Source organism: Ctenopharyngodon idella, chromosome 18 (assembly GCF_019924925.1).
Source record: "Ctenopharyngodon idella isolate HZGC_01 chromosome 18, HZGC01, whole genome shotgun sequence".
NCBI lineage: Eukaryota > Metazoa > Chordata > Actinopteri > Cypriniformes > Xenocyprididae > Ctenopharyngodon > Ctenopharyngodon idella.
Genome location: NC_067237.1, coordinates 36,347,568 through 36,370,421, shown reverse-complemented (window position 1 = coordinate 36,370,421; position 22,854 = coordinate 36,347,568). Strand labels below are relative to the sequence as shown.

The 22,854-nt window shown below is 36.2% G+C and overlaps 1 protein-coding gene across 1 annotated transcript in view; it reads right to left on the bottom strand.

The window, feature by feature from the left end:
• LOC127499620 (uncharacterized) overlaps nt 1-22,854 on the bottom strand; it is a 259,187-nt gene that overhangs the window by 35,568 nt on the left and 200,765 nt on the right. Inside the window, exons 114-126 of the mRNA XM_051870016.1 lie at nt 13,691-13,835; nt 13,087-13,257; nt 8,965-9,138; nt 8,570-8,740; nt 8,025-8,198; nt 6,844-7,008; nt 4,506-4,673; nt 2,932-3,123; nt 2,626-2,796; nt 2,039-2,215; nt 1,729-1,899; nt 1,416-1,589; nt 498-668 (exon numbers count right to left, since the gene is read on the bottom strand). Of these exons, the coding sequence (XP_051725976.1) occupies nt 498-668; nt 1,416-1,589; nt 1,729-1,899; nt 2,039-2,215; nt 2,626-2,796; nt 2,932-3,123; nt 4,506-4,673; nt 6,844-7,008; nt 8,025-8,198; nt 8,570-8,740; nt 8,965-9,138; nt 13,087-13,257; nt 13,691-13,835 (2,224 nt within the window). The remainder of the gene's footprint in view (nt 1-497; nt 669-1,415; nt 1,590-1,728; nt 1,900-2,038; nt 2,216-2,625; nt 2,797-2,931; nt 3,124-4,505; nt 4,674-6,843; nt 7,009-8,024; nt 8,199-8,569; nt 8,741-8,964; nt 9,139-13,086; nt 13,258-13,690; nt 13,836-22,854) is intronic.

The following is a 22,854-nucleotide window of genomic DNA, read 5'->3' as shown; positions in this document are numbered from 1 at the left end:
AGTTCACCCAAAAACGAAAATTCTGTCATTAATTACTCACCCTCATGTCGTACCATACCCGTAAAACCTTCATTCATTTGTGTTCTTTGGAACACAAATTAAGATATTTTTGATAAAATCCGATAGCTCACTGAGGCCTCCATTGACAGCAAGTTCATTTACACTTTCAATGCCCAGAAAGGTACTAAAGACATATTTAAAACAGTTCATGTGACTACAGTGGTTCAACCTTAATGTTATGAAGCGACAAGAATACTTTTTGTGCAGCAAAAAAAAAAAAAAAAAAAAAAAGACTTTATTCAACAATTTCCTCTCTTCCGTATCAGTCTCAGACACGCATTCACAAGAGCATCATGACGGTGTGGAACGACATGAGGGAGAACACCAGTCAACACCACTGCTGAGTATTTTCCCTTTAAAACTACAGTTTACCAAAAACAGTCTCAAAAACATGGGGGACTTTAAAAACAGTTATGTGATTAATTTAACCCTTTTACCTGAGTTTCTCCAGTGTGCAGTTTGTATTTTCTAATGCGTTCTGGAGTTTCTTCACTCCTGAATCCTGCAGATTATTGTTGCTGATATCAAGCTCTTTCAGACTGGAGTTTGATCTCAGGACTGTAGCGAGAGCTGAACAGTTTTCCTCTGTTAGACCACAATCACACAGCCTAAAATGATGAACAGGAGAGAGAATTAATGCTTATATTTAGTGATCATTAATGTGTGTTTTGGCCAGTGTTTGGTTCATCTGATTGCTTTACAAAAATTTAAAATATACTATAACGAAAACAGTGCTGCAACTAATGTTTACTTTGTAAAATGATTTCTGTTGTTTAATTCTTTGAGACAGTACATAAAAATACTGTATTTTAAACATAATAAACCTGAGAAAATATTTCATTTTCTAAGCTAAAATACATGTGTATACAGTGAAAGTCATGCCAGCACTGAAATTCAATAATTAAAAATCACCAATATGACCAAATGAGAATTTTGCTGTCCAGTGGTCATGCCTTAACTTTGCCATTTCTAGTATTGCATTTGTATTGCATCCTTCTCATGGGCATTTAATAATTTTTGACTTTTCAGTCTGAGTTAAATTTCTTTTTTGGCTCAATTTAAAATAAAACCTGCTTAATAATTATGCACACCTGAATAAGGCATTTTTCATTTCCAGCATTCATAAACAATTATATATCACTTATAAATGATTAAACACAAAATTATAGTAGATATTAAGATTGATGTGGTTATATGTGTGTGTGTGTGTTAAACAATTAAAAAAATTAAGCAGAAGCAAAATTAAAATTTCAGCATCAACACTTGTCATTTATCATGACAATCTAATCAAATGGACATGTATAAATCAAATTTGAATCTAACATGCATAAATGTAGATGAATATTAATACACACTTCAATCTCTCCAATCTGCATTGTGTATTTTTAAACAGATGACAGATCTTCTCCATTCCTGAGTTTTCTAGTTTATTTCCACTCAGATCCAGCTCTATCAGGTTTGAAGGGTTTGAATTAAAAGCTGAAGTTAGAGCAGCACAACCTTCTGCTGTAATTCTGTTATTATTCAGCCTGAAGAGAAAGAAAACAAAGACAGGAAACATTCTTTAATTTATCACAAAACTTTTTTAATGAACAACAATGATAGTTTTAGTCCATACCAGACAAAGATATTTTACATGTGAAGTATTAAACCAAGGGAAATACTCACATCAGTGTTTTGACTGTACAGTGTTTGTCCTGCAGTAGAGCAGTGATCTGATTCACGTTTCCGTTTCCTAGTTTACGTTCACTCAGATTCAGCTCACTCAGGAGTAACGGGTTTTCACCCACAATTCCTCTCACATACTGACATGCTTTATCTGCTTTAGGACCCAAAAACCTGCAGAAGAGAAGTTGAAATAGGAAATCAGTAGTAAATCACTCTGATGCAATAAATTGTGCAGAATTTTGCATTAGTGAAATAGTATTTCTGTTAATTATTCATATTGTATATTTTGTATTAATTGATCACATCTCACCTCAGTGTCTTGAGTTGACACTTGTCATCCTGTAGTAAATCATTGAGCTCCTTCACTCCTGATTGTCCAGGATCATTTCCTGTGAGATCCAGCTCTATCAGGTGTGAAGAAGGGTTTGATCTCAGAGCTGAAGCCAGAGCTTTATAACCTTCTTCTGTGATACTGCAGTCTGAAAGTCTATAGAAAAGAGATTTGAAATAAAAGAAGTTAAACAATTAATATTACTTTAAAACAATTTTATATAATAAAAATCATCAAATGCCTTTTCTCTTATAAGAAAAAAAAATTATGGACAGAGGCATGTTTTTCCTGTTTCTTTAATTCACTACAGTAACTAAACTTTTTTAAGATTTAAATCCAACAATAGTTGATTGAACTCTGAACCTGAGTTTCTCCAGTGTGCAGTTTGTATTTTTGTCATAGATTTCATTAACATAATTAACACTAGACTGAGGAAGTTTTGAGTTCTGAAATTTACAGGATATTGTTATAGTACATTGACACCATATATGTCAAAAGATCAAGAAAAAATGCATTTCTCAGTTCACAAAATGTTATTAAAACAAACAATAGTTGACTGAGCTCACCTGAGTTTCTCCAGTGTGCAGTTTGTATTTTCGAATGCGTTCTGGAGTTTCTTCACTCCTGAATCCTGCAGATTATTGCTGCTGATGTCAAGCTCTTTCAGACTGGAGTTTGATGTCAGGACTGTAGCGAGAGCTGAACAGTTTTCCTCTGTTAGACCACAATCACGCATCCTAAAATGATGAACAGGAGAGGGAGAACTTACAAACACAAAGAACCTGATGCCAACATGACTACTGAGAATTGTTTTTGTTACTAGGTGTCTTTAACATACTTTAAATCTACAATACTACATGTACAATACTCACATCAGTTTGTTGAGTTTACAGTGTTTATCCTGCAGTAGAGCAGCGATCTGATTCACTCGTGTGTCTCCTAGTTTACGTCCACTCAGATTCAGCTCTCTCAGGAGTAACGGATTTTCACCCAAAATTCCAGTCAAATACTGACAGGCTTTATCTGCAGCAGGACCCAAAAACTTGAAGACCAGTGTTGTAGTCCTACCAAAAAAAGTGGTTTACTATTTTGCCTCAACCATAAAAAAGTACGTGTTTTTATTTTGTTGGTCACTAGTAACATTTGTTTCATTAAAAATAAATAAATGAATAAATCAATAAATAAATCAATAAATAAATACAGTGCATTCAAAAAAATGGTTATTTTTCAAGTAGCCTACTGCATGGCTGAAGTAGTTCCGCATTAGGTTTGTTGTACGCATAACAGTTCTATATGACTAAAATTAAAACATTGCTTTGGAATTAGATTAAGTGTGAGAATATATAAATCAGATAAATCTGAAACTAATGTTTTTCATTTTATGTAAGTGGGTGGGAAAAAGTACAGTACAGTGGTAACATAAAAGGCAATTATTTAATTGAAAAAATATGTTTATACTTATAATATCATGTCTAATATTTTTCTCACAAGGTATAAGTGGATCTTTACATGTAAATAGCTATAGCTACTTTTATAATTTAGGAAGGAAATTGTATCTCTTGCAAGATTATTACTATATTTGGGGTTTTTGAAACTGTTTGGAAAAACCACTGACGTGTGGATAGCGCATTCTGTCTCTTTCCCACACACATTTAAGTGCAAGTATCTTTATCAATAAAATAGTTTAGAGAAAGACACTTATAAGTGATTCTTTCTCTGCATAGCAATGTCTCAATTTTCTGTTATTAGTTCTAAAATGATACTTTGGTGTTAGTAACAGAGACTTGTACTGTTATTAAGATGTGAAAATAGTTGTTTTATTATAGCAAAACCATGTTTTTTTGGTGTATTGATTACCATTTGTATAACCACAAAAATACCATAGTTAAACTTTGTTTTTTGTAGCAAAACCATGGTTAATTTGCAGTTACCATGGAATAACTTTTTTTTTTAATTTGTAGTAAAACCATGGTAAATTTTCATAAGGTCTGGCAGAGTTCTCTTGCTGCAGTATGAACATGCACTGTCAGTCAATGATGGGCGGGAAAATGTAGAATGACAGAAGTGCCAATGCACCAATTACAAACAAAGAATCGTGAGTTCACACAACAGTATTGGACACACAGTTAAAGGGGAAGCTAAAATGACAGCAGATTATGGACTTTCAAAGGAATAAAACAAGTGGGTAACATGCAAATATTGATCCTTAGAAGTTGTAATACAAAAACAGCCCTGGGCAAAAAGTAAGTTTATGATGTATATGAGTATATGGCCCCGACTACATTACTGCTGAAGATAGAGGAAGTACAGTGATATTACCTGCCATAAAATTTTTCATAATATTTTAAAGGTCCTTTAATCATTTCAAAGCTTTTATACATTTCTTTTTGACGGTTTGATTCTCTTCCAGCTAAAAACTATTGCATTTTATTGTCTTATAACTCACCTCAGTATTGTCAGCAAATTCCACCAACTCTGTAAATCAATGAGTTCTTTCACTCCTGATCGTCCAGGATCATTTCCTGTGAGATCCAGCTCTAACAGATGTGAGTTTGATTTCAGAGCTGAAGCCAGAGCTTTATAACCTTCTTCAGTGATACTGCAGTTTGAAAGTCTACAAAACATGAAACATGAATTTAACATTGTGTTTCAAATTAAATTATCAGATGAATTATAACTTAAACTGAATCAGAATGATCAGTGCAGGTAGAAATGTTCATCAAATACAATATTTACAAATTGTCTGTTTTAGTACTTTGAGTTTAGTAGTTTTCTTCCCAGTAGACATGTGACAGTTTCAAAATTAAAACATTTAAATACTGTTTGACCTCCTTCTCTGTGTCAGGCAGATATAAAACAGAAAACATTGTTTTGTTTACGGGGTGCAGTTCCACCAGCGCCATCTACTGTCAGATAGTGAATTTGCTTATTCATTCAGCCCATCTCCTTCACTCATTCATGCTTCTCCTTCATGTTGGGGTTGTTTACAACAGAGTGAACATGACTCTTTAATGCAGCAAACCGGGTAATTCTAAAAATTCATTCTAAAAATCTACATTCATAATCAGTGTTGGGCACATTACTTTAAAAAAGTAATTATAGTTACTAGTTACTTCTCACAAATAGTAACTGAGTTAGTAACTGAGTTACATCATTATAAAAGTAATTAATTACCAGGGAAAGTAACTATTGCGTTAATTTCTCTGTACTGCACTTATACGTGGTAGCCATTAAAGAAGTTTTGATTTGTAGAAAGCCTTTCTTTTAAGTGAACTTCGTTTTGTAAAAATTGTATCTTAATTTTAATCATTTAATCAATCAACCAATTGGATTAATAAATAAATAAGAAGCAAATATAGCAGACAATATAATCATGACATGGATGCACCGGCGCGATCACTTGCACATGAACTGGAGCGCGTCTTACAGGCTAAATGAACTGAAACTCAGTGTATAGACTGCTTGCCTCACAGACATGACAAATATATCTACAGAAAGCTTGAAATGTCTACTTTTAAATGAAATAATTCAAAACGAAAAGAAATAGGCTACTCTCTGATTATGTAATGCGAATGAATTGTGCATTCTCTCTCTAAGCGCGTCCACATGCGGAGATGATGAGAGTCAGTTATGTTAACTTCATCTTTGCAGCCGACACTGATTCAGAAAACATTAGTTTATAAATAAACAATTAAAACGTCTCCTTGCTGTTTTTTGTCACATTCATAATCATTACTTTTGCCGGTTCTTTATGGCTAGTCAACTACTAGTCGACTAGAAAAAACTTATTTCACATATTTCGATCCAGCATGTCACAAAGGGTATTCTGGTTTGAGCTTGTGCTCCGCTCGCATGCTTTGACACACACACACACACCGAGCTTCGTACATTATTATCAGTTTAAAATTGTATTTGTGTATGACTAACCTGTACTATTTCTTTATAACAAAACACTTTGCAGGTCTATCATCTCTAGTCACACACACCAGTCATCATCAGTTTGCATGTGTCCCACCCCAACACACACACCAGAGAAAAAACTTTGCAGGTCCTGTGGCTGAGAGAGAGCCTACTCGGATGAAAACCAATTCAGTGAGCTCAATTATAGTAATGCCGCATTTTAATATCAGTAATGGTAACGGCGTTGTAACAGGGGAAAAAGTAATTTGTTTGATTACTGAAAAAAAGTAACGCCGTTAGTAACGCAGTTTATTTATAACGCCGTTATTCCCATCACTGTTCATAATACAGTTACTATCTTTAATAAAGTAACAAAAATTTTGAAGTGCCCACAACAACGATTATGTGCATGTTCATTATCATGATAATTTCTATTACCGTACACTGGCACATTTATTTCCCACTTCCCAGTACATTTCGTTTTAGCAATTTATTGTTAATATATTAACAGATAATTAAATGTGATTAAGGCTGTTATATGAAACAGTTAACACATTTACCTAAATAATTTATACAAATTTGTTTTGCTTATTTGACATCCATAGTTATTTTATTAGGATTATGGAAAATAGAGAAACAGGGTGATAACAAAGTTGCATATAACCTATATCATCATTACGAAGGATCTGTACCACATTAAAGATGAATGATGGTCTTATGGGTGTGGAATGACATGAGTTGAATTGGACTCTAAACTGTGTGAGACCACAAAATTAGTATTCTTACATTTTTATGCACTTCAGGGAGCAAGAAGATTCAGTAAATATATAATATCCCTGTGATTGCTGTGGTGTTGAGTGTAGGTGATGGTGAACTGTACTCACTTGAGTATCTTCAGTGTTGATTTCTTCAGTCCCTCACAGATCTCTTTGACTCCTGAGTCCAGCAGACGGCTGTTGTTCAGGTTCAGCTCTTTCAGGATGGTTTTGGAGGAGAGAACAGTGGCTAGAACTGAACAGCTTTTCTCTATCAGCTTACAATTATTCAGCCTAAACACAGAAACACCATTTTTATTATTCAGTTCACATTAGACACACACCAGTTTAACATCTCTTCATATCTGCTATCACATGACTGAAAGACTTTTATCATTAATAAGTAGAAGTTATAGGGCCCTATCATACATCCGACGCAATGCGGCGACAGGCGCAACGCAGGTGTTTTTTGCTAGTTTCAGCCCGACACAGTTATCATTTTCATGTCCTGAGCCACGTTGTTTAAATAGCAAATGCATTTGCGCCCATTTGTGCGCCCATGGGCGTGCTGGTCTGAAAAGGAGGTGTGTTCAGGCGCATTGTTGGTGCGTTACTATTTTGAGGCAACTGAAATAGACTAATGTGCCATTGACCAACTAAATGCGCCATTGACCAACTAATGTGCCATTGACCAACTAAACCCTGGTCTAAGGTCAATGGTGCAATATTGTTTTTGTTATTTAAAGAGCGCATTAGTAATATGCGCCTATATGCGGGTGCACAACACATGTACATTCTGCTTTATTACACACACAGGGAAGCGCAGCAACACACAAACATGCCAAATATTAAAAATAAAAGGATTACAATGTAAAAGATTATTATTGTGTGCATAAAGATAAAAATGCTTTGGTGGAATCCGGCTTTTCCCGCAGATAGTCTGCTCATGCACTTTAACCTTGCGCACAAGCAGATCCGTTTCCTCACTATAGAAGCGTTCAGTCATTCTGCTTGCAAATTCATCCTTGTAAATAGCAAATCCGACACGGTGTGAGCGCAACTGGTTTTAAAGAGAATGGGAGATGAGTCACTTGTTGGTTTATTGCACGTTACACCCAAAACACAGCCTCATTAAGAGAATAGGGACAACCTTTATAGACAATGCGCCAGGCACACAGACCTTTTTTCCCATCCTTAAACTAGCAAAAGTGGATTCGGACACGCCCTAAATGCACCTGCGCCGTGCACTTTAGACCATGCGCTTAGATCGTTAAAATAGGGCCCATCATGTATAAATCATATTGACTCACTTGATTTTCTCCACTTTGCTATGAGAGTCCATCAAAAGAGCAGAGAGTTTCTCTCCATCCAGATCTCCTAATTTATCTTCACTCAGATCCAGTTCTGTCAGTAATAATGGACTTTTACCCAGAACTTCAGTGAAATACTCACATGCTTCCTGTGCAGCAGGACTTTTCAAAAACCTAGAGGAAATAGAAAATTTAGATTTGATAAATGGAAAGAAAAGAAAAAAAGGATAAAAAGAAAAAAGCAAATTTAGATAGAAAAAAAGAAAAGATAAAAAAAATAATAATGTTGTCAGAATTGTATGCATGTATATATTGCAGCTCCCATCCTCCTTATGGATACAATAAAGCAATAAAATATAGCAAAGTGGAGAATGTGTTAAAGTCATAATTATAGTAAATAGTTCCAGTTTTGCTGAATTGCAATTCAGTAAATTCATTTTCATGCCATTCTAATTCTGCATTGGCCCATTTGTCACATCTACCTAGCTGCACACCTCTGACTCTATGTCTGTGGCTTATTTTGAAAAATCAAAGGCTTTTCTCACCTGATGGTCTTTAATTTACAGCATTCAAGACGCAGTAAATCAATGAGCCCCTCCACTCCTGATCGTCCAGGATCATTACCTGTGAGATCCAGTTCTATCAGGTTTGAGTTTGATTTCAGAGATGAAGTCAAAGTTTTATATCCTTCTTCTGTGATACTGCAGTCTGAAAGTCTATACATATACAAACATAAAAAAACATACACATGTTACATACTGCAACCAATGCCTTAATGACAACATCTGCTTCATTTGAATTTCTAAATGTTCCATAAAATATTTTCAAAATGAAATTAAAATGGTTAACTGAAACTGATATTTTTTTCAGATAATCTAATCAAATGGACATTTTATAAATCTTTATTATCATTCAGAAATGAAGATGAATGAATACACACTTCAGTTTCTCCAATATGCATTGTGTATTTTCCAACAGATGACAGATCTTCATTATTCCAGAGTTTCCTAGTTTATTTCCACTCAGATCCAGCTCTATTAGGTTTGAAGGGTTTGAATTAAATGCTGAAGTCAGAGCAGCACAACCTTCTGCTGTAATACTGTTATTATTTAACCTGAAGAGAAGGAAAAAAATAAAGACAGTATGGTCTCTTCAGTTTATTTCTGCCACAAAACACATCTACAGCAATAGAAGGGCTTTCAAAGTCAAAGAGAGTGGGCCTTATTTCTGACAGAATATGCATATATAACACAGCAAAACTAGCAAAATTTAAGTAAAAACATCTTAACCAATTCAGTAAACAATCCGTGATAAAATCTAAAGCATACCATGTGGAAGATTTTTATTAATCAGAATATAAAGATTTAAGTATAATATAGTAATTTTTATTCTCCTATTATAATCATGTATCTGACTGTGTCTGTGTAAGAGGCCGGTGAGAGAATGGGATGTGCATGCGTATGTTGGAGCCTCTCTCTCTGCCATTAGATATACGGTAACTATGCCTAAGCTGTTCTTCTCATTCTGCCATTAAGGAATAATTACATGATGAGCGGAAGCCTCTAATGTAAATAGGTTGGGGTCTGTCGTTCCACTTTTCAAAACAGACTGGACTCACAGCCAACAAATGGAAGAATTGATAAACAATATTGGTGCAGGGTTTGAAAATATATAAGATGAATTTATCCCACATGGGCGGAGAGCTATAGGAAAGCTGTATAAAATGATTGGGTGAGAGCTGGCCCGGCAGTTGTGTTCTACAGACAAACTCGGTTTTATTCACTTGTAATAAAACCTATCTTCTGGCATCAAAACTTAAAGTCTTGAAGAGTGTTTTTTCACAGAGGCGAAAGAAGCCACTACTACAAATTGGTGCTGCGAGCAGGGTTGGAATGGAGCAGAAGAGGGAAAGACCACAGCTGGCTGGCTGGACAAGCAACACAATAGGTGGCCACAAGGTAAGCTGTTTTTGCTTAATTTGTGTTGTTCGTTGGAGTCTGCCCGTGGTGGTAAGGACACTCAAAATTCTCCTCCAACCTTAACAAAAAGCAAGATTTTTGAGTTTTGATTCCAGAAGAAAAAATGCATGCACTAATCTGTATTTACTGTCAAGAGGACAGTTAAAAAGATAGATGGTGCATGCAATGATATGCATGCAAAAAGTATAAACACTCTGTTGCATTAGGGTCACAGAGGTCTGCTTGAATATACAAAAGTCCTATGGATAAACGGTCCGTTATGGTGACGAAGTGATAGATGGCTGCACGGAGAGGCAAAAATCCTGTAGGGTACCGCTTTTTACTGTGTTGAGAGACGTTGTTAGTGAAAGAGTAAGTAGAACTGACAGGTGTAGAATAGGAAAAGTGCGCTTATTATGATTTGAAAAGTTTTTCTTTTACCATATGCGTGTCATGCTGTTGTAAAAGGAAAGATTATGTTGTTTAATTGTAGTATACCGAGATAATCAAGGTAGTTTACTGCTGTTTTCTGCATTTTGCAAAGAAGAAACTACAATGAAGAGCTTGCTTTACTAAAATAGAATGAAGGAACTGCTGTTTTCAACCAGATGAGACGTTTTTGATATTAAGGGACCACTGAAAGAGATGAAAAGTGGAATTTAGACAAAGACACAATTGGGGCCAGAATTTACAAAGGTTCAATTTGATTAATGCAGTCTCTGAGTGTTCAAATTTCAGATGGCTTCTGGAAAAGGGACAAAAAGGAAGCAATAAACTGGAGTCTGTTTAACAAAGTGACGGAGAGGCAAAGACACGGCTGCAGAGAGAAGAAGAAGGAGGGGCTAATGGACTTTCAGCTCCCCTCCTGAAAGAGTTTACACTTCTGCATGGAGAAAGACTGACTTAACACTTGAAAAGGTGAAACTTTCACTGGAGACTTTTCCTGAGGGTGAAGAGAACATCCTGAAATGCAAACCTGAGGCAGGATCAATCAAAAGCCAGCCTGAGGAGAGGCAGAGAAACAACTGAAACCATACTCTACAACACCAGGCCTTTGACTGCCACAGACTGATGACCCAGTGCAACAGCTAAACAACTTCAACAGACTGATGATCTAAACAGAAGTACTTCCCTTCCCTTTGCATGCACAGGTGCTGCATATTTAATGATCACTATAGCGACTGCTTCAAATTTTGTTAATTATTCTATTAACTCATTTCATCTTGATTATTCACTGGTCTCACAGCAGTTCTGTGCATTCTGTGTTTAACTAACATTCATAATCTGCTTTTCATTCAGCATAAGGCTGGACTGGTACCTGGTACCTCGAATTTCATTGACAGACAGAAGTGGGTGCTTGACTCACCAATCAGATAGAAATTGAGCTGGATTTAGCATAGTGAGGGCTATCACATTAACCAACTAGGGAAAAGTATAACTGAATTATTGAGATCAATGCTGAGTTTTTTGGCAAAGTAAAAAGGCAGACACTAGATGTCTAAGAAAAAAATATGGTTGATAAAATAACAATATTGGTCACTCCATCTTGTTAAATGATACTTTTCTAGAGCTAGATTGAATAAAATAATAATAAAATGAAAATGATGGTGTTGTATGGAGTGAAAGGGTGTCTGATGAGACACTGAGGCATATCAATTATTTTGCCAAAAACAGCTGTATCCAAATTTTAATATGTGGGCCCACAGGGTAGATTATGGCCCCCATGAAATTGATTTCCAGGGGCATTTTATTTAAGTGCAATTTTTTATAATTATCTGTGTTGTTGTTTGTCAAATAGTACTTAACTTTAAACAATTACTTAAGTCAATCAGAGCACTACATAGACTCTTACCAATAAAATTTTAGCATTAACAAAAGCTATCTTTACACTGCAAAGGTGGAACAGAAGCTGCACTTGAAATAGCATAAATGTTTATTTACACAGACTGTTCATTTTTGTCAATTAATGCTCTTGATATTGTAATAATGATTATTAATGTCCATTAATAGATACATAAAATGTTTTTGTGTTTGGGGAAACTGAACGTCATATTCTGGCTACAAAGATAAAACAATCTTAGAACCATTTATGAAAATGAAGACTTCATTTGATCTTACCAGTATGATAAATAAATTACATTAACTGGAATAAACTGTATACAGAAAGAGCAGAGAACGGGACCGATTGTGAAGTTGTCCATAACTTGGGTGTAGCGTGAGTTTAAGCGCTCTCACAAACACTCCTGTTAAAATCACGGAAGCTGATGACACTGCGACATGAATCTTACATCCAATCTGCACTTTTTTGTTTATTATGGGAAAATTCACAAGTTTCAGTCAGAATTCAGACAGACCGCACACACTGAACAAAACTCTTTGTTTCAGCGATGACTAATCTGAACGCTTCTGATTGGCCATCATGCTTGACAGAAATGCATTGGTTATATGCAGCAGTCTTGAGGTGGATCGAATAAACGAATTATTTTTACGAGGTTTCAAAGTTTGTTTAACCAATGTTATCACTTAAACATATATTCTATAACATAAATATTTTGAAACAAATTTCCATTACTTTTCTAAAACTTTCTGGTTTATTTATTTTTTCCAAAACTTTTCCTGGAAATCACTGTTTTAAAATTCCATGACTTTTCCAGGTTTTTAATTACCGTACGAACCTGTTCTGCAGACCAACTTGGTTTTATTTGCTTGTAAAGTTAAAGTCTTGAAGAGTGGTTTTTCACAGAGGTGAAAGCAGCCACTACTACAATCACAAGCAATTAAACAAACACAACAGAACAGAGACATTTTTTCCATGTAGGAAATACTACAGGTAAAAAATAAGGTAAAAAAAAATACTACAGAAATGTAATCAAGTCATAAAATAAAAAAAGCATAGTCTGTATCAATTAAATATTGCTACAAAAGTTTTTCAGTTAAGAGCAAAATATAGATAAATATATATAAATAAAATAGAATAATAGCACTCCAGATGTGCACTCATACTTGTCTAACCTACTAGAATACATTATGTTGTAAATGCAATATCAAATAGTATTTTGTCTTAAAGATGCTTTCTACAGTATAAAACAATGTAAAATACTCACATCAGTCTGTTGACTGTACAGTGTTTATCCTGCAGTAGAGCAGCAATCTGATTCACTTGTGTGTCTCCTAGTTCACATCCACTCAGATTCAGCTTTCTCAGGAGTAACGGATTTTTACCCACAATTCCTCTCACATACTGACAGGCTTCATCTGCAGCAGGACCCAAAAACCTGCAGAAGGGAAGATGAAGCAGGATATAATTCAGTTTTTAACAAACCGTAGTCATTTTAGTCAAACTGTTCTTAGGCTGGAATTCTCAGCACGATTGGCTACTGTGCTAAACCATGCTGGTAGAATGTGGGTAGTGACGTAGATACTGGACACTTGTCTATCGCCTGGCGACAGTTTCTCTATAGTTGGCCAAGCGTGCTGTTTGAGTGAAGTAAACACAAGTAAATAATCAAATTAAAATCTTCCGTCCTCCATAATGTGATCGCTATTTACATCTAATGCCATCTGTAAACTCTTGCGTTACCAAGGAAATGATGAAACCACATTCGGTTAAGCAAGGAAAACAGTTTGGATAGATGGTGGAAAAGAGGCATAAATTCATCTTAATTCACCTGTAATTCATTTATTCTGTATTACTTTATCACATCTCACCTCAGTGTCTTGAGTTGACAGTTCTGATCCTGTAGTAAATCATTGAGCTCCTTCACTCCTGATTGTCCAGGATCATTTCCTGTGAGATCCAGCTCTATCAGGTGTGAAGGGTTTAATCTCAGAGCTGAAGCCAGAGATTTATAACCTTCTTCTGTGATGCTGCAATTTGAAAGTCTACAACAGGAATGAAAATGTAACATGATTAATTATAGGAATTCCAGAAGTTAAAGTTTACTTGTAAGTCAGATTTGTTTTCATGGAATTAATAAAATAATGTATTGCTTTTTACATTCAAAACAAACTATCAGAGTTACTTCAAATAAGCATGTTACTCTGTATTTTGTTATTTGTACAAATTAAATGCAAACTTAGTTTAAGTCAAAAACTGATGACTAAATTTATAAACAAACTAAAGGCCCACTGTTACACATCAACTCACATGAGTTTCTCCAGTTTACAGTTTGCTTTCAGTCCATTAGAGAGCAGCTTCACTCCCGAATCCTGTAAATTCTGATTATTGCTCAGGTCAAGATCCTTCAGACTGCTGGAGTCTGAACTGAGAACTGAAGCCAGAGCTGAACAGCTTTCCTTTGTTAGAAAACACTCACTGAGCCTGAATAATTGAACAACATCAATAATGAAGATACATAAAACCATTAATTGTAGATAAAAGAGCAGCTGACCAAAATGTATGATGTTCCAGCCCTTAACAAATAATTCAAATGCTAAAATCCTGCAATGATTCTATGCCTCAAAGCATCAACAGAATCACTGTTTTACACACAGCCACTATGCAGTAAATTCAGAGTTAAGGGGCCTGAGTTCTACAGATCCACACACTGATCTGGATACTCGAATCTGCCTTATAAACTAACTACATGTATAGAATATCTTTTCCATCATTCAATGAATTGACTACTAACAGTGAGCTGTTACATATTTCTGTTTTCAAATAATGTGGCTCAGATATTTCCATGTGATATTTTTCATGCACTGTAAACTCGAACAGTACTACTAACTTATAAAGATTGAGAACACTGCAATTAAAGTCTGCTACATAGTTAATGCAACTTTAAACAATTACATTTTATTAACGAGGAATTTAGTTTTGTTTTTGTGTGGCCCAACATTTGAGTAAACGCTCCAATTATTATTTTTAAAGTTTACTAAGTGACGTCATCCACGTCACATCGTTGCTCTAACCAACAGTATCAGAAGAATACATTCAACATGCCAGTGTTACGGTTTAACTGGTTACCGTGTTATCTGATGACTTTTTTTGCACTTAATTCCAGCTGTGAATCGATCCGCGGCAGATTTGTCAATCCTGCAAACATGCCCATTACAATTAAACGTTCTCAAATATGTGCTGTTGGTATCATTGTAAAAGTAAAAATAAGTGATTTCATAACTTGTAAATGGCAAAACTTTGTTTAAAAAAAAAAGTTTTCAAAGCCTGGTCGTTTCGGGATTCGAACTAGTCCAAAAAGAGAGATATCAATCACCATTGAAGTGAATTATTACACTGAGCTACTTTAGATCTGCTTGAATAAGATGGTTCTTGATATACAAAGCTTTCACAATTTTTTTGTTACATTATGACAATGGGCTGGGCCTGTGTTAACTTGTGCGTTATGCTCACAAACTGACAATCTTAAATTATATGACATTTGACTGGCATTTTCTTATCAAAACATTCCCTCAAACATAATGGAACACATTAGCCTACTTTTTAAATTAAGTTGATTAATATTATATATAATTAATAATATGGTCCGTGTGTTTTTGTTTGCTTCTTGTAGAGGTTTTTGTTTTTTGTGCATCAGGCATGTTTTACAGACAATTCAAATGTAGCCTGGATTGATAGTTGTGAGAATAAGTGTTCATCAAATCAGCATTAACTGAAAAACAGACTGCAGTTACAGTCTAGAAAATTTGAACATATGAATGGATAATTTCGGCTACCCTACCAACATTTCAAAATACTTTCATGTACAGTATACTTGTGCCTACTGTAGGGCTTATTTTTGAAGTTTCATTGTTCACTAAAAAAAGACTGATTTATGACGCAAGCTATATTATGCGACAATATTTTGGGAAGTAGCATTTTCATGTAAAAATGTAATTCCAAAATTAATGCAAAGTAATCAGATGATCAGCTTGTGAGCATAAGGCACAAGTTAACACAGGCCCAGCCCATTGTCATAATGTAATGTTAAATTGTGAATGGCTTCAATATCAAGAGCCAACATTCACATAAATCTGAAGTAGTTCAGTTTGATAAGACGCCACATCGGCGATTGGATGTGTTAATTTTGGACGATTTTGAATCCCAAAACGACCAGGTTTTTGAAACTTTTTAATTATTATTTTTAGTTAAACTTAGCTTTACCGTTACAAGTTATGAAATCACTTATTTTTTACTTTATCAATGATACCAACATCACTTAGTGAGATCGTTTCACAGCTGGAATTAAGTGCAAGAGGTCACCAGATAACACGGTAACCAGTTAAACCGTAACACCAAGCGTAACACTTGCAAGCAACTGGAGCAAACTTAATGGAACAAGTTGTAAGTAAATCAAAACATCTGTGAACATTTCTTATTTGCTTTTAGAATGTTTTATGAATATTATGATGAAGAAATGTTTTAATTGTTGGAAAAGCACAGCATTTCCCCAGTGCTTATAAATGTGCATTTGTAATGCTATTTTATCATCACTGCCTTACTTTGATGTTAAAATTACACTATAAGCAATGATGTTAATGTTAGCTGGTATTTTTTCAGTAAACGCAGTCCTACATTTTGAATGTTGTTGTTGTTAAGTGCACTGTTTAGAGCTGTTTTTCCCAAAAGCACCGTGAGCTAAGTCGATCATTGAGACCCTCGGAGGCAAATGTTTCTATGATCAATTTAGACTTCCAATGCTTTTGGGGAAACACCGTGATTTTATTTGGTCTATGTTTTATTTCTACACGCAAAAACTAGCCGCTAACAGTAACTTCATCCAAGATTAGGTTAAGGCTAATAAACAGACATGAATTTAGCAGTACTGTATATTGGATATTAAGTTTACAAAAGAAATCTACAAACTTGTAGTAAACCTTTATAAACATTCTTTAATACCAGGCTGAACTGGATGCTTAATACTAAAGTGTGAGCCTCAACATTTAAGGTAATTTCTGTTGAGTTGAAGTGCAAGGTGTGTGATGTCTCCTCAGATAACAGGACACAGACTCTTTTCCAAATCCATTGTTGGTTATACACATACTTGTGTGTTTGTGGTTTTCTAGGTTTGTGCTAAGTTTCACTGTATCAAAGAAAGTGGCGCACACCAGCAAGTACTCAGTGCATTAAGAGAACAGCAATTAGCATTAACTATAATTGTCTAGTTTTAGTCTCGTAAGTTAAATTTACAGTTTTACCCTCTATGCTTATTTCAGGAAGAGTTGGCCGAGCCAGACATCACTGACATCAACAGACACAAACATCACTACTGTTGATTTTGTCATCATGGACAACGAAACAACTATGAGTCCTGCAAGCACAGCAGTTGTGATGGAAGATGATCTTCCAGTGTGTTTGACATGTTCAGAAATACATAGTCACAAGGTTTTAAGAAAAAGGTTGAATAAAAATCCACAATTGTATAGCCAATGTTGTGTGTGTGTGTGTTTGTTTTTTTTAATAGTGAACTTCAGCATGATGAATTAATTATTAGCCTAAGTTATGTGTATTTTTTGAGTTAATATTTGTATTTAATAAAGTACCACTGCATCAAAATAATTGAGAAATGAAAAACATTACATATGTTAAACAATAGTTTTAATTACAGTGCACTTAAACATTAAATAAAATAAAATAAAAAAATTCAGTTTGACTTAACTGTTATTTATAATTATTTTTTACTTAAAAAATGAGTTGATTTACTTAAATGTTTTGTGTCTAGAAAAATTGAGTACTCAGAACTTATCGGGTTTTACAGTGTGTGCTGTGGTCACCTAGTTCCTTAAAGGATTAGTCCACTTTCAGATAAAATTTTCCTGATAATTTACTCACCCCCATGTCATCCAAGATGTCCATGTCCTTCTTTCTTCAGTCGAAAAGAAATTAAGGTTTTTGATGAAAACATTCCAGGATTCTTCTCCATATAGTGGACTTCACTGGACTCCGCTGTTGAAGGTCAAAATTACAGTTTCAGCGCAGCTTCAAAGGGCTTTAAATGATACCAGACGAGGAATAAGGGTCTCATCTAGTGAAACGATCGGTCATTTTCTAAAAAAATACAAATGTATATGCTTTATAAACACAAATGATCACCTTGCGAATGCTTCCGCTTTCCGTATTCTTTAAAAAGCTTATACTGTATGTCCTACGTCATCCGTATTCAACTTATGGAACGAACATGGCTCCAGTTCAATTTTTTCCATAAGTAGAATAGGGAAGGCGTAGGACATACAGCGTAAGCTTTTTGAAGAATACGGAAGGCGGAATGGTGGAACCACTTGCAAGGCGATCATTTGTGTTTATAAAGCATATACAGTTGTATTTTTTTTAGAAAATGACCGATTGTTTTGCTAGATAAGACCCTTATTCCTTGTCTGGTATCGTTTAAAGCCCTTTGAAGCTGCACTGAAACTGTAATTTTGACCTTCAACAGCGGAGTCCATTGAAGTCCACTATATGGAGAAGAATCCTGGAATGTTTTCATCAAAAACCTTAATTTCTTTTCGAGTGAAGAAAGAAGGACATGGACATCTTGGATGACATGGTGGTGAGTAAATTATCAGGAAAATTTTATTTGAAAGTGGACTAATCCTTTAAATGCCACTTATAATTAGTGTCCATGAGATTATATAAAAATCTGGATTTTTCAGAGATAGGAGAGTTATTGACGGAGTACACATTTGTCCCAGCTCATTGGAACATGTTTTAAATCAGTCCAAGCTCATTTGAGGAAGCAGTGGCTTGTAAACATATGAACATATTTTACCTCAGTGCCAGGCTGTCGCTAGAGGGGAGAAAGGTGGCGATGATTCTTGATAAAGTCAAAACATTATTTGTTGTTTGACATCAATAAAAAAAAAAATCTGTCCTCATGAGTGACTGTAACTTAAGTGCACTGAAAGGAAATGCCTAAGCCTTTAATGAGGAGAACATGGAAGTACCTGTGCAATTTTCCATAACTGTTTCTTTAGGCCTTACTTGAAAAGGTACATAAGCATCTCTTTTACATAAACCTCTGTTTACCACCTTTCTGTAGACTATAATAATGCATTGTAATTTGAATCCAGCAAATAACACTAACATTTTTACATCTGGCAGATTTTACATTTATATTTATAAATACAAATATTTATATTAGTAAATTAAATCAAATCTCAAAGTTGAATACAGGCTTATATATATATATATATATATATATATATATATATAAAAGCCTGTATTCAACTTTGAGATTTGATTTTTTTTTTTTTTTTTTTTTGACAAAAGAACAGAATATCCAGTTAGCCATATTCCTGTGATTTCTGTGGTGTTGTGTAGCTGATGGTGAAATGTACTCACTTGAGTATCTCCAGCTCACACACAGGATTCTTCAGTTCCTCACAGATCTCATTGACTCCTGAGTCCAGCAGATGGCTGTTGTTCAGGTTCAGCTCTTTCAGGATGGTTTTGGAGGAGAGAACAGTAGCTAGAACTGAACAGCTGTTCTCTGTCTGCTCACAATTATTCAGCCTAAACACAGAAACAGCATTATTTATTATTCAGAACATATTCAACACACATTAGACCAACAGCTCTTCATATCTGCTCACACGTGATTGACAGCCATTTAAAATGAAAAAAAAAAAAAAAAAAACGAGAAGTTATAATTTATATATAAAATATAAAATCATGTTGACTCACTTGATTTTCTCCACTTTACTATGAGAGTCCATCAAAAGAGCAGAGAGCTTCTCTCCATCCAGATCTCCTAATTTATCTTTACTCAGATCCAGTTCTGTCAGTAATAATGGACTTTTACCCAGAACTTTAGTGAGATACTCACACGCTTTCTGTGCAGCAGGGCTTTTCAGAAACCTACAGGAAGTAGAAGAGAACTTAGCTTAGATAAGCTTGTTAAAGCAATAAGAAGAAAATTCTTGAAGAAGAGACATTGTTTTGTTTCCGTTGCTTTGTTTGCGATCAGATAATTTTCAACAAGTAAACTTCTGGAGATTTTTTAGCCCAAGAATCAACTAAAGGCTCATTTCCACCGAGCGGTACAATTCGGGATGGCAAACTGATCCGGCTTGCGTTTCCACCGCCAACAGTACCCTTACTTGATTGGCGTGGTGTATGCTGGAAAGTAGCAATCAACGTCATTCCCGCGTGAAAAAGAAAGTGACAGTAAACAACAATGGAGGACATACAACAGCTTTGAAGCCTGCAAAAGAAAAAAAACAGCCGAAAAATACACATTGTGTTGCAAAGGTATTGTGTTGTCATTCACCTTGTAGCATGTGCAAGTGGCATTCTGCAGTAAGTGCAGATCCACCCTTTTGGTACCAGTACTATTGGTAATGTTGTGCTTGGTACTCCAATGAAAGGGTCCCAAAAAAGTGGTACGGTACAGAATTAGGGTACCATTCACAACTTCTGACAATGGAAACAGCAAGATTTGTGTACCGTACTGAACTGTACTGTACCGTACCGCTCGGTGGAAACAAGCCATTAATGTATGCATTCAAACTGTCAGTCCAAAACATAGCTATAAAGCAGAGAAAACCCAGCCAATTTCACTGGAAATGGCAGAGAGAATAGTGACTCGTGTCCAGATTTCAGCAAATCACTGTAACAGCAGAGATTTCAGAGCAGCCCAAGACATTTCACATCATGCTGTGTGAAATACAGACTGCAAGAATTTTATAATGGATTCTGCACAAAACATGTTTTAGAGGTTTCATTTTCTGTTGTTGTACTATATACATGCATTGTGAATTATGTATTTTTTTTTTAATATTGAAAATTATGTTCTTGACTTTTTCATGTTTGGTTTGGAGTGCACAATTCACAATTTTATGGACTTCTTACATCATTTGATTTATAACTGTCATTTTGGAGTCTCCAAGTGTCCATTGGAAAAACCTGTATTTACCTTGAAAAAAAAACTTACAGAAAAGCTTGTGTCGATGTACATATTATCTTGTGGTTATTTGAATGTTTCTTATGTTACAGGGGTGCAAAATAATAATAAATAATAAATGCTAAGCATTGTATAAATTAATCAAATCTATAAAAACACTGCATAGTCTTCATTGTGTAAATCAAATATATATTTACTCTTATTAAAGTTACAAAAGTGGAATTGTCAAGAGCAGTGAGACTTTTTTTCTCTTTTGGTGTTTGATTAATGAGTAAGTTAAGAAGGCATGAGCCTGCTGATAGGCTTGTTCGAGATGCACTGGTGCTGCGCAGACCGACTGGCATATGACGTCAAATTACCGCAAGAGCGATTCAAAGGCATAATGAGTCGTATGCTCTCCAAAACACTCTCACGGTACTTTGATGTCATATGCCGATAGGACTGCATTTGCCGATGCATCTTGAACAAGCCTGATGTCATTCACCATGAACCCCCCCTCCTCCTCCTCCTCCTCACACACACCCCACACACTTTCAAAAACTTCTTTGATCTAAAATGTTCAGACCAAGCGTGCTGAAAAGTGAAGCCAAAGCGCCTCGATCGTTCCCAGGTGGCTGGATGCAGTATAGGCCATAAACCACACCCTCTCCGTGTAATGGCTTTAACTTTAATTTCTTGGGATGTGAGGCAAACTAAACAATCAAATTACACATCAAATATTTTTTTTCCAAAGATGGTTTCTGTCATTTTCTGCAGTTTTTAAATCACACTGATGTTAGTTCAAGTGAACTGTGATTCTCCATTCACCATCGGCATCGCTGAAGAAGTCACCAGCCCCACTCCTCATCCAGAGTTCAGCCTGCCTTCACCCAGCGACACGGACAACAAGCCAGAGCCCACCGCAGATGGAGGTAATCAGCCTGCCACGGAAACGACTCCTCCGCCATGGCGCCTCCCCCCCCTCGGCTCCGCCTGGGACCATTGGCCATTCGGCTACACCGGGCTCCCTCGAACCTCCAGCTACACCTTGGTCGGACGTCGCCACGCCTTCGCCACGGACTTACGAGTCGTCTGCTGCGCGACGTCTCTCCACCCCTACGGCTCCGTCTGGCTCCGGTTCCACCTCAGACCTCTGGTACCCCGGCTCCTCCTCAAGGGATCGTCGCCACGCCTCCCTCGCGGCCTCCGAAACCTGCGGTGTCGTGCCTGGTCGTCGGCCATCCATCTGCGCTCTGGGTTCCTTCTCCATCGGCTCCGTCTCCATCAGTCATCCCCACGGTTTCATCGAGGAGTTTAACACCATGGTTCCTTCCTCCCTCGACTCCGCCGTGGGACACCATCCTGGCTGAACTCTGGAGTTTCCATCTACTCGTCCTGCTCCTGGTCTTACCCTGGCTCCTCCCACCCCTCCACGCCCCCTTGGACTGGGTTTTTTTTTTTTGTTCCCTGGACTCTTTTCTTGTTTTTTGTTTTACTCCGCCCTCCCCCAGAACCTCCACCCTCCCTCCTCAGTTGGACTCTTACGGCGCGAGGACGCGCCTATCCGGGAGGGGGCGAACTGTTACAAACCCTCATGTTTCTGTGCTTCCCCGTGACCTAGTTTTCCCCATTCTGTTTCATTAGTTAATTTGATTCACCTGTGTCTAATTATCTCATCACCTTGTTAAGTTCCCTTTGTTTGCTACATGTATTTAAGCCCTGTGTTCATCCTCATTCTCATCCTTGTTTGGTTGTGTTATTCCTACGTGTTATCATTAAAGCCTGTATTCATCTACTCTTCTTTGTTTCGCCTTGTGTTTGAGACCTACTGTGACAATAATGAGTTGATCTGCAGTATTAACCAATTCTGTGAGAGCGTGGGTGGGACCATAATATCGCGGCTCCACTTTGCGCTCACAACTGCGCAGACTCTGGCTTCAAGTTTACTATGCGTAGACTCAAGATGTCAGTGCCATATTGGCACACCGGCAGTAGGGATGGGCGATACCACTTATTTTGTTTTTGATATGATACAGATACTTTCAAGGCCGATATTGC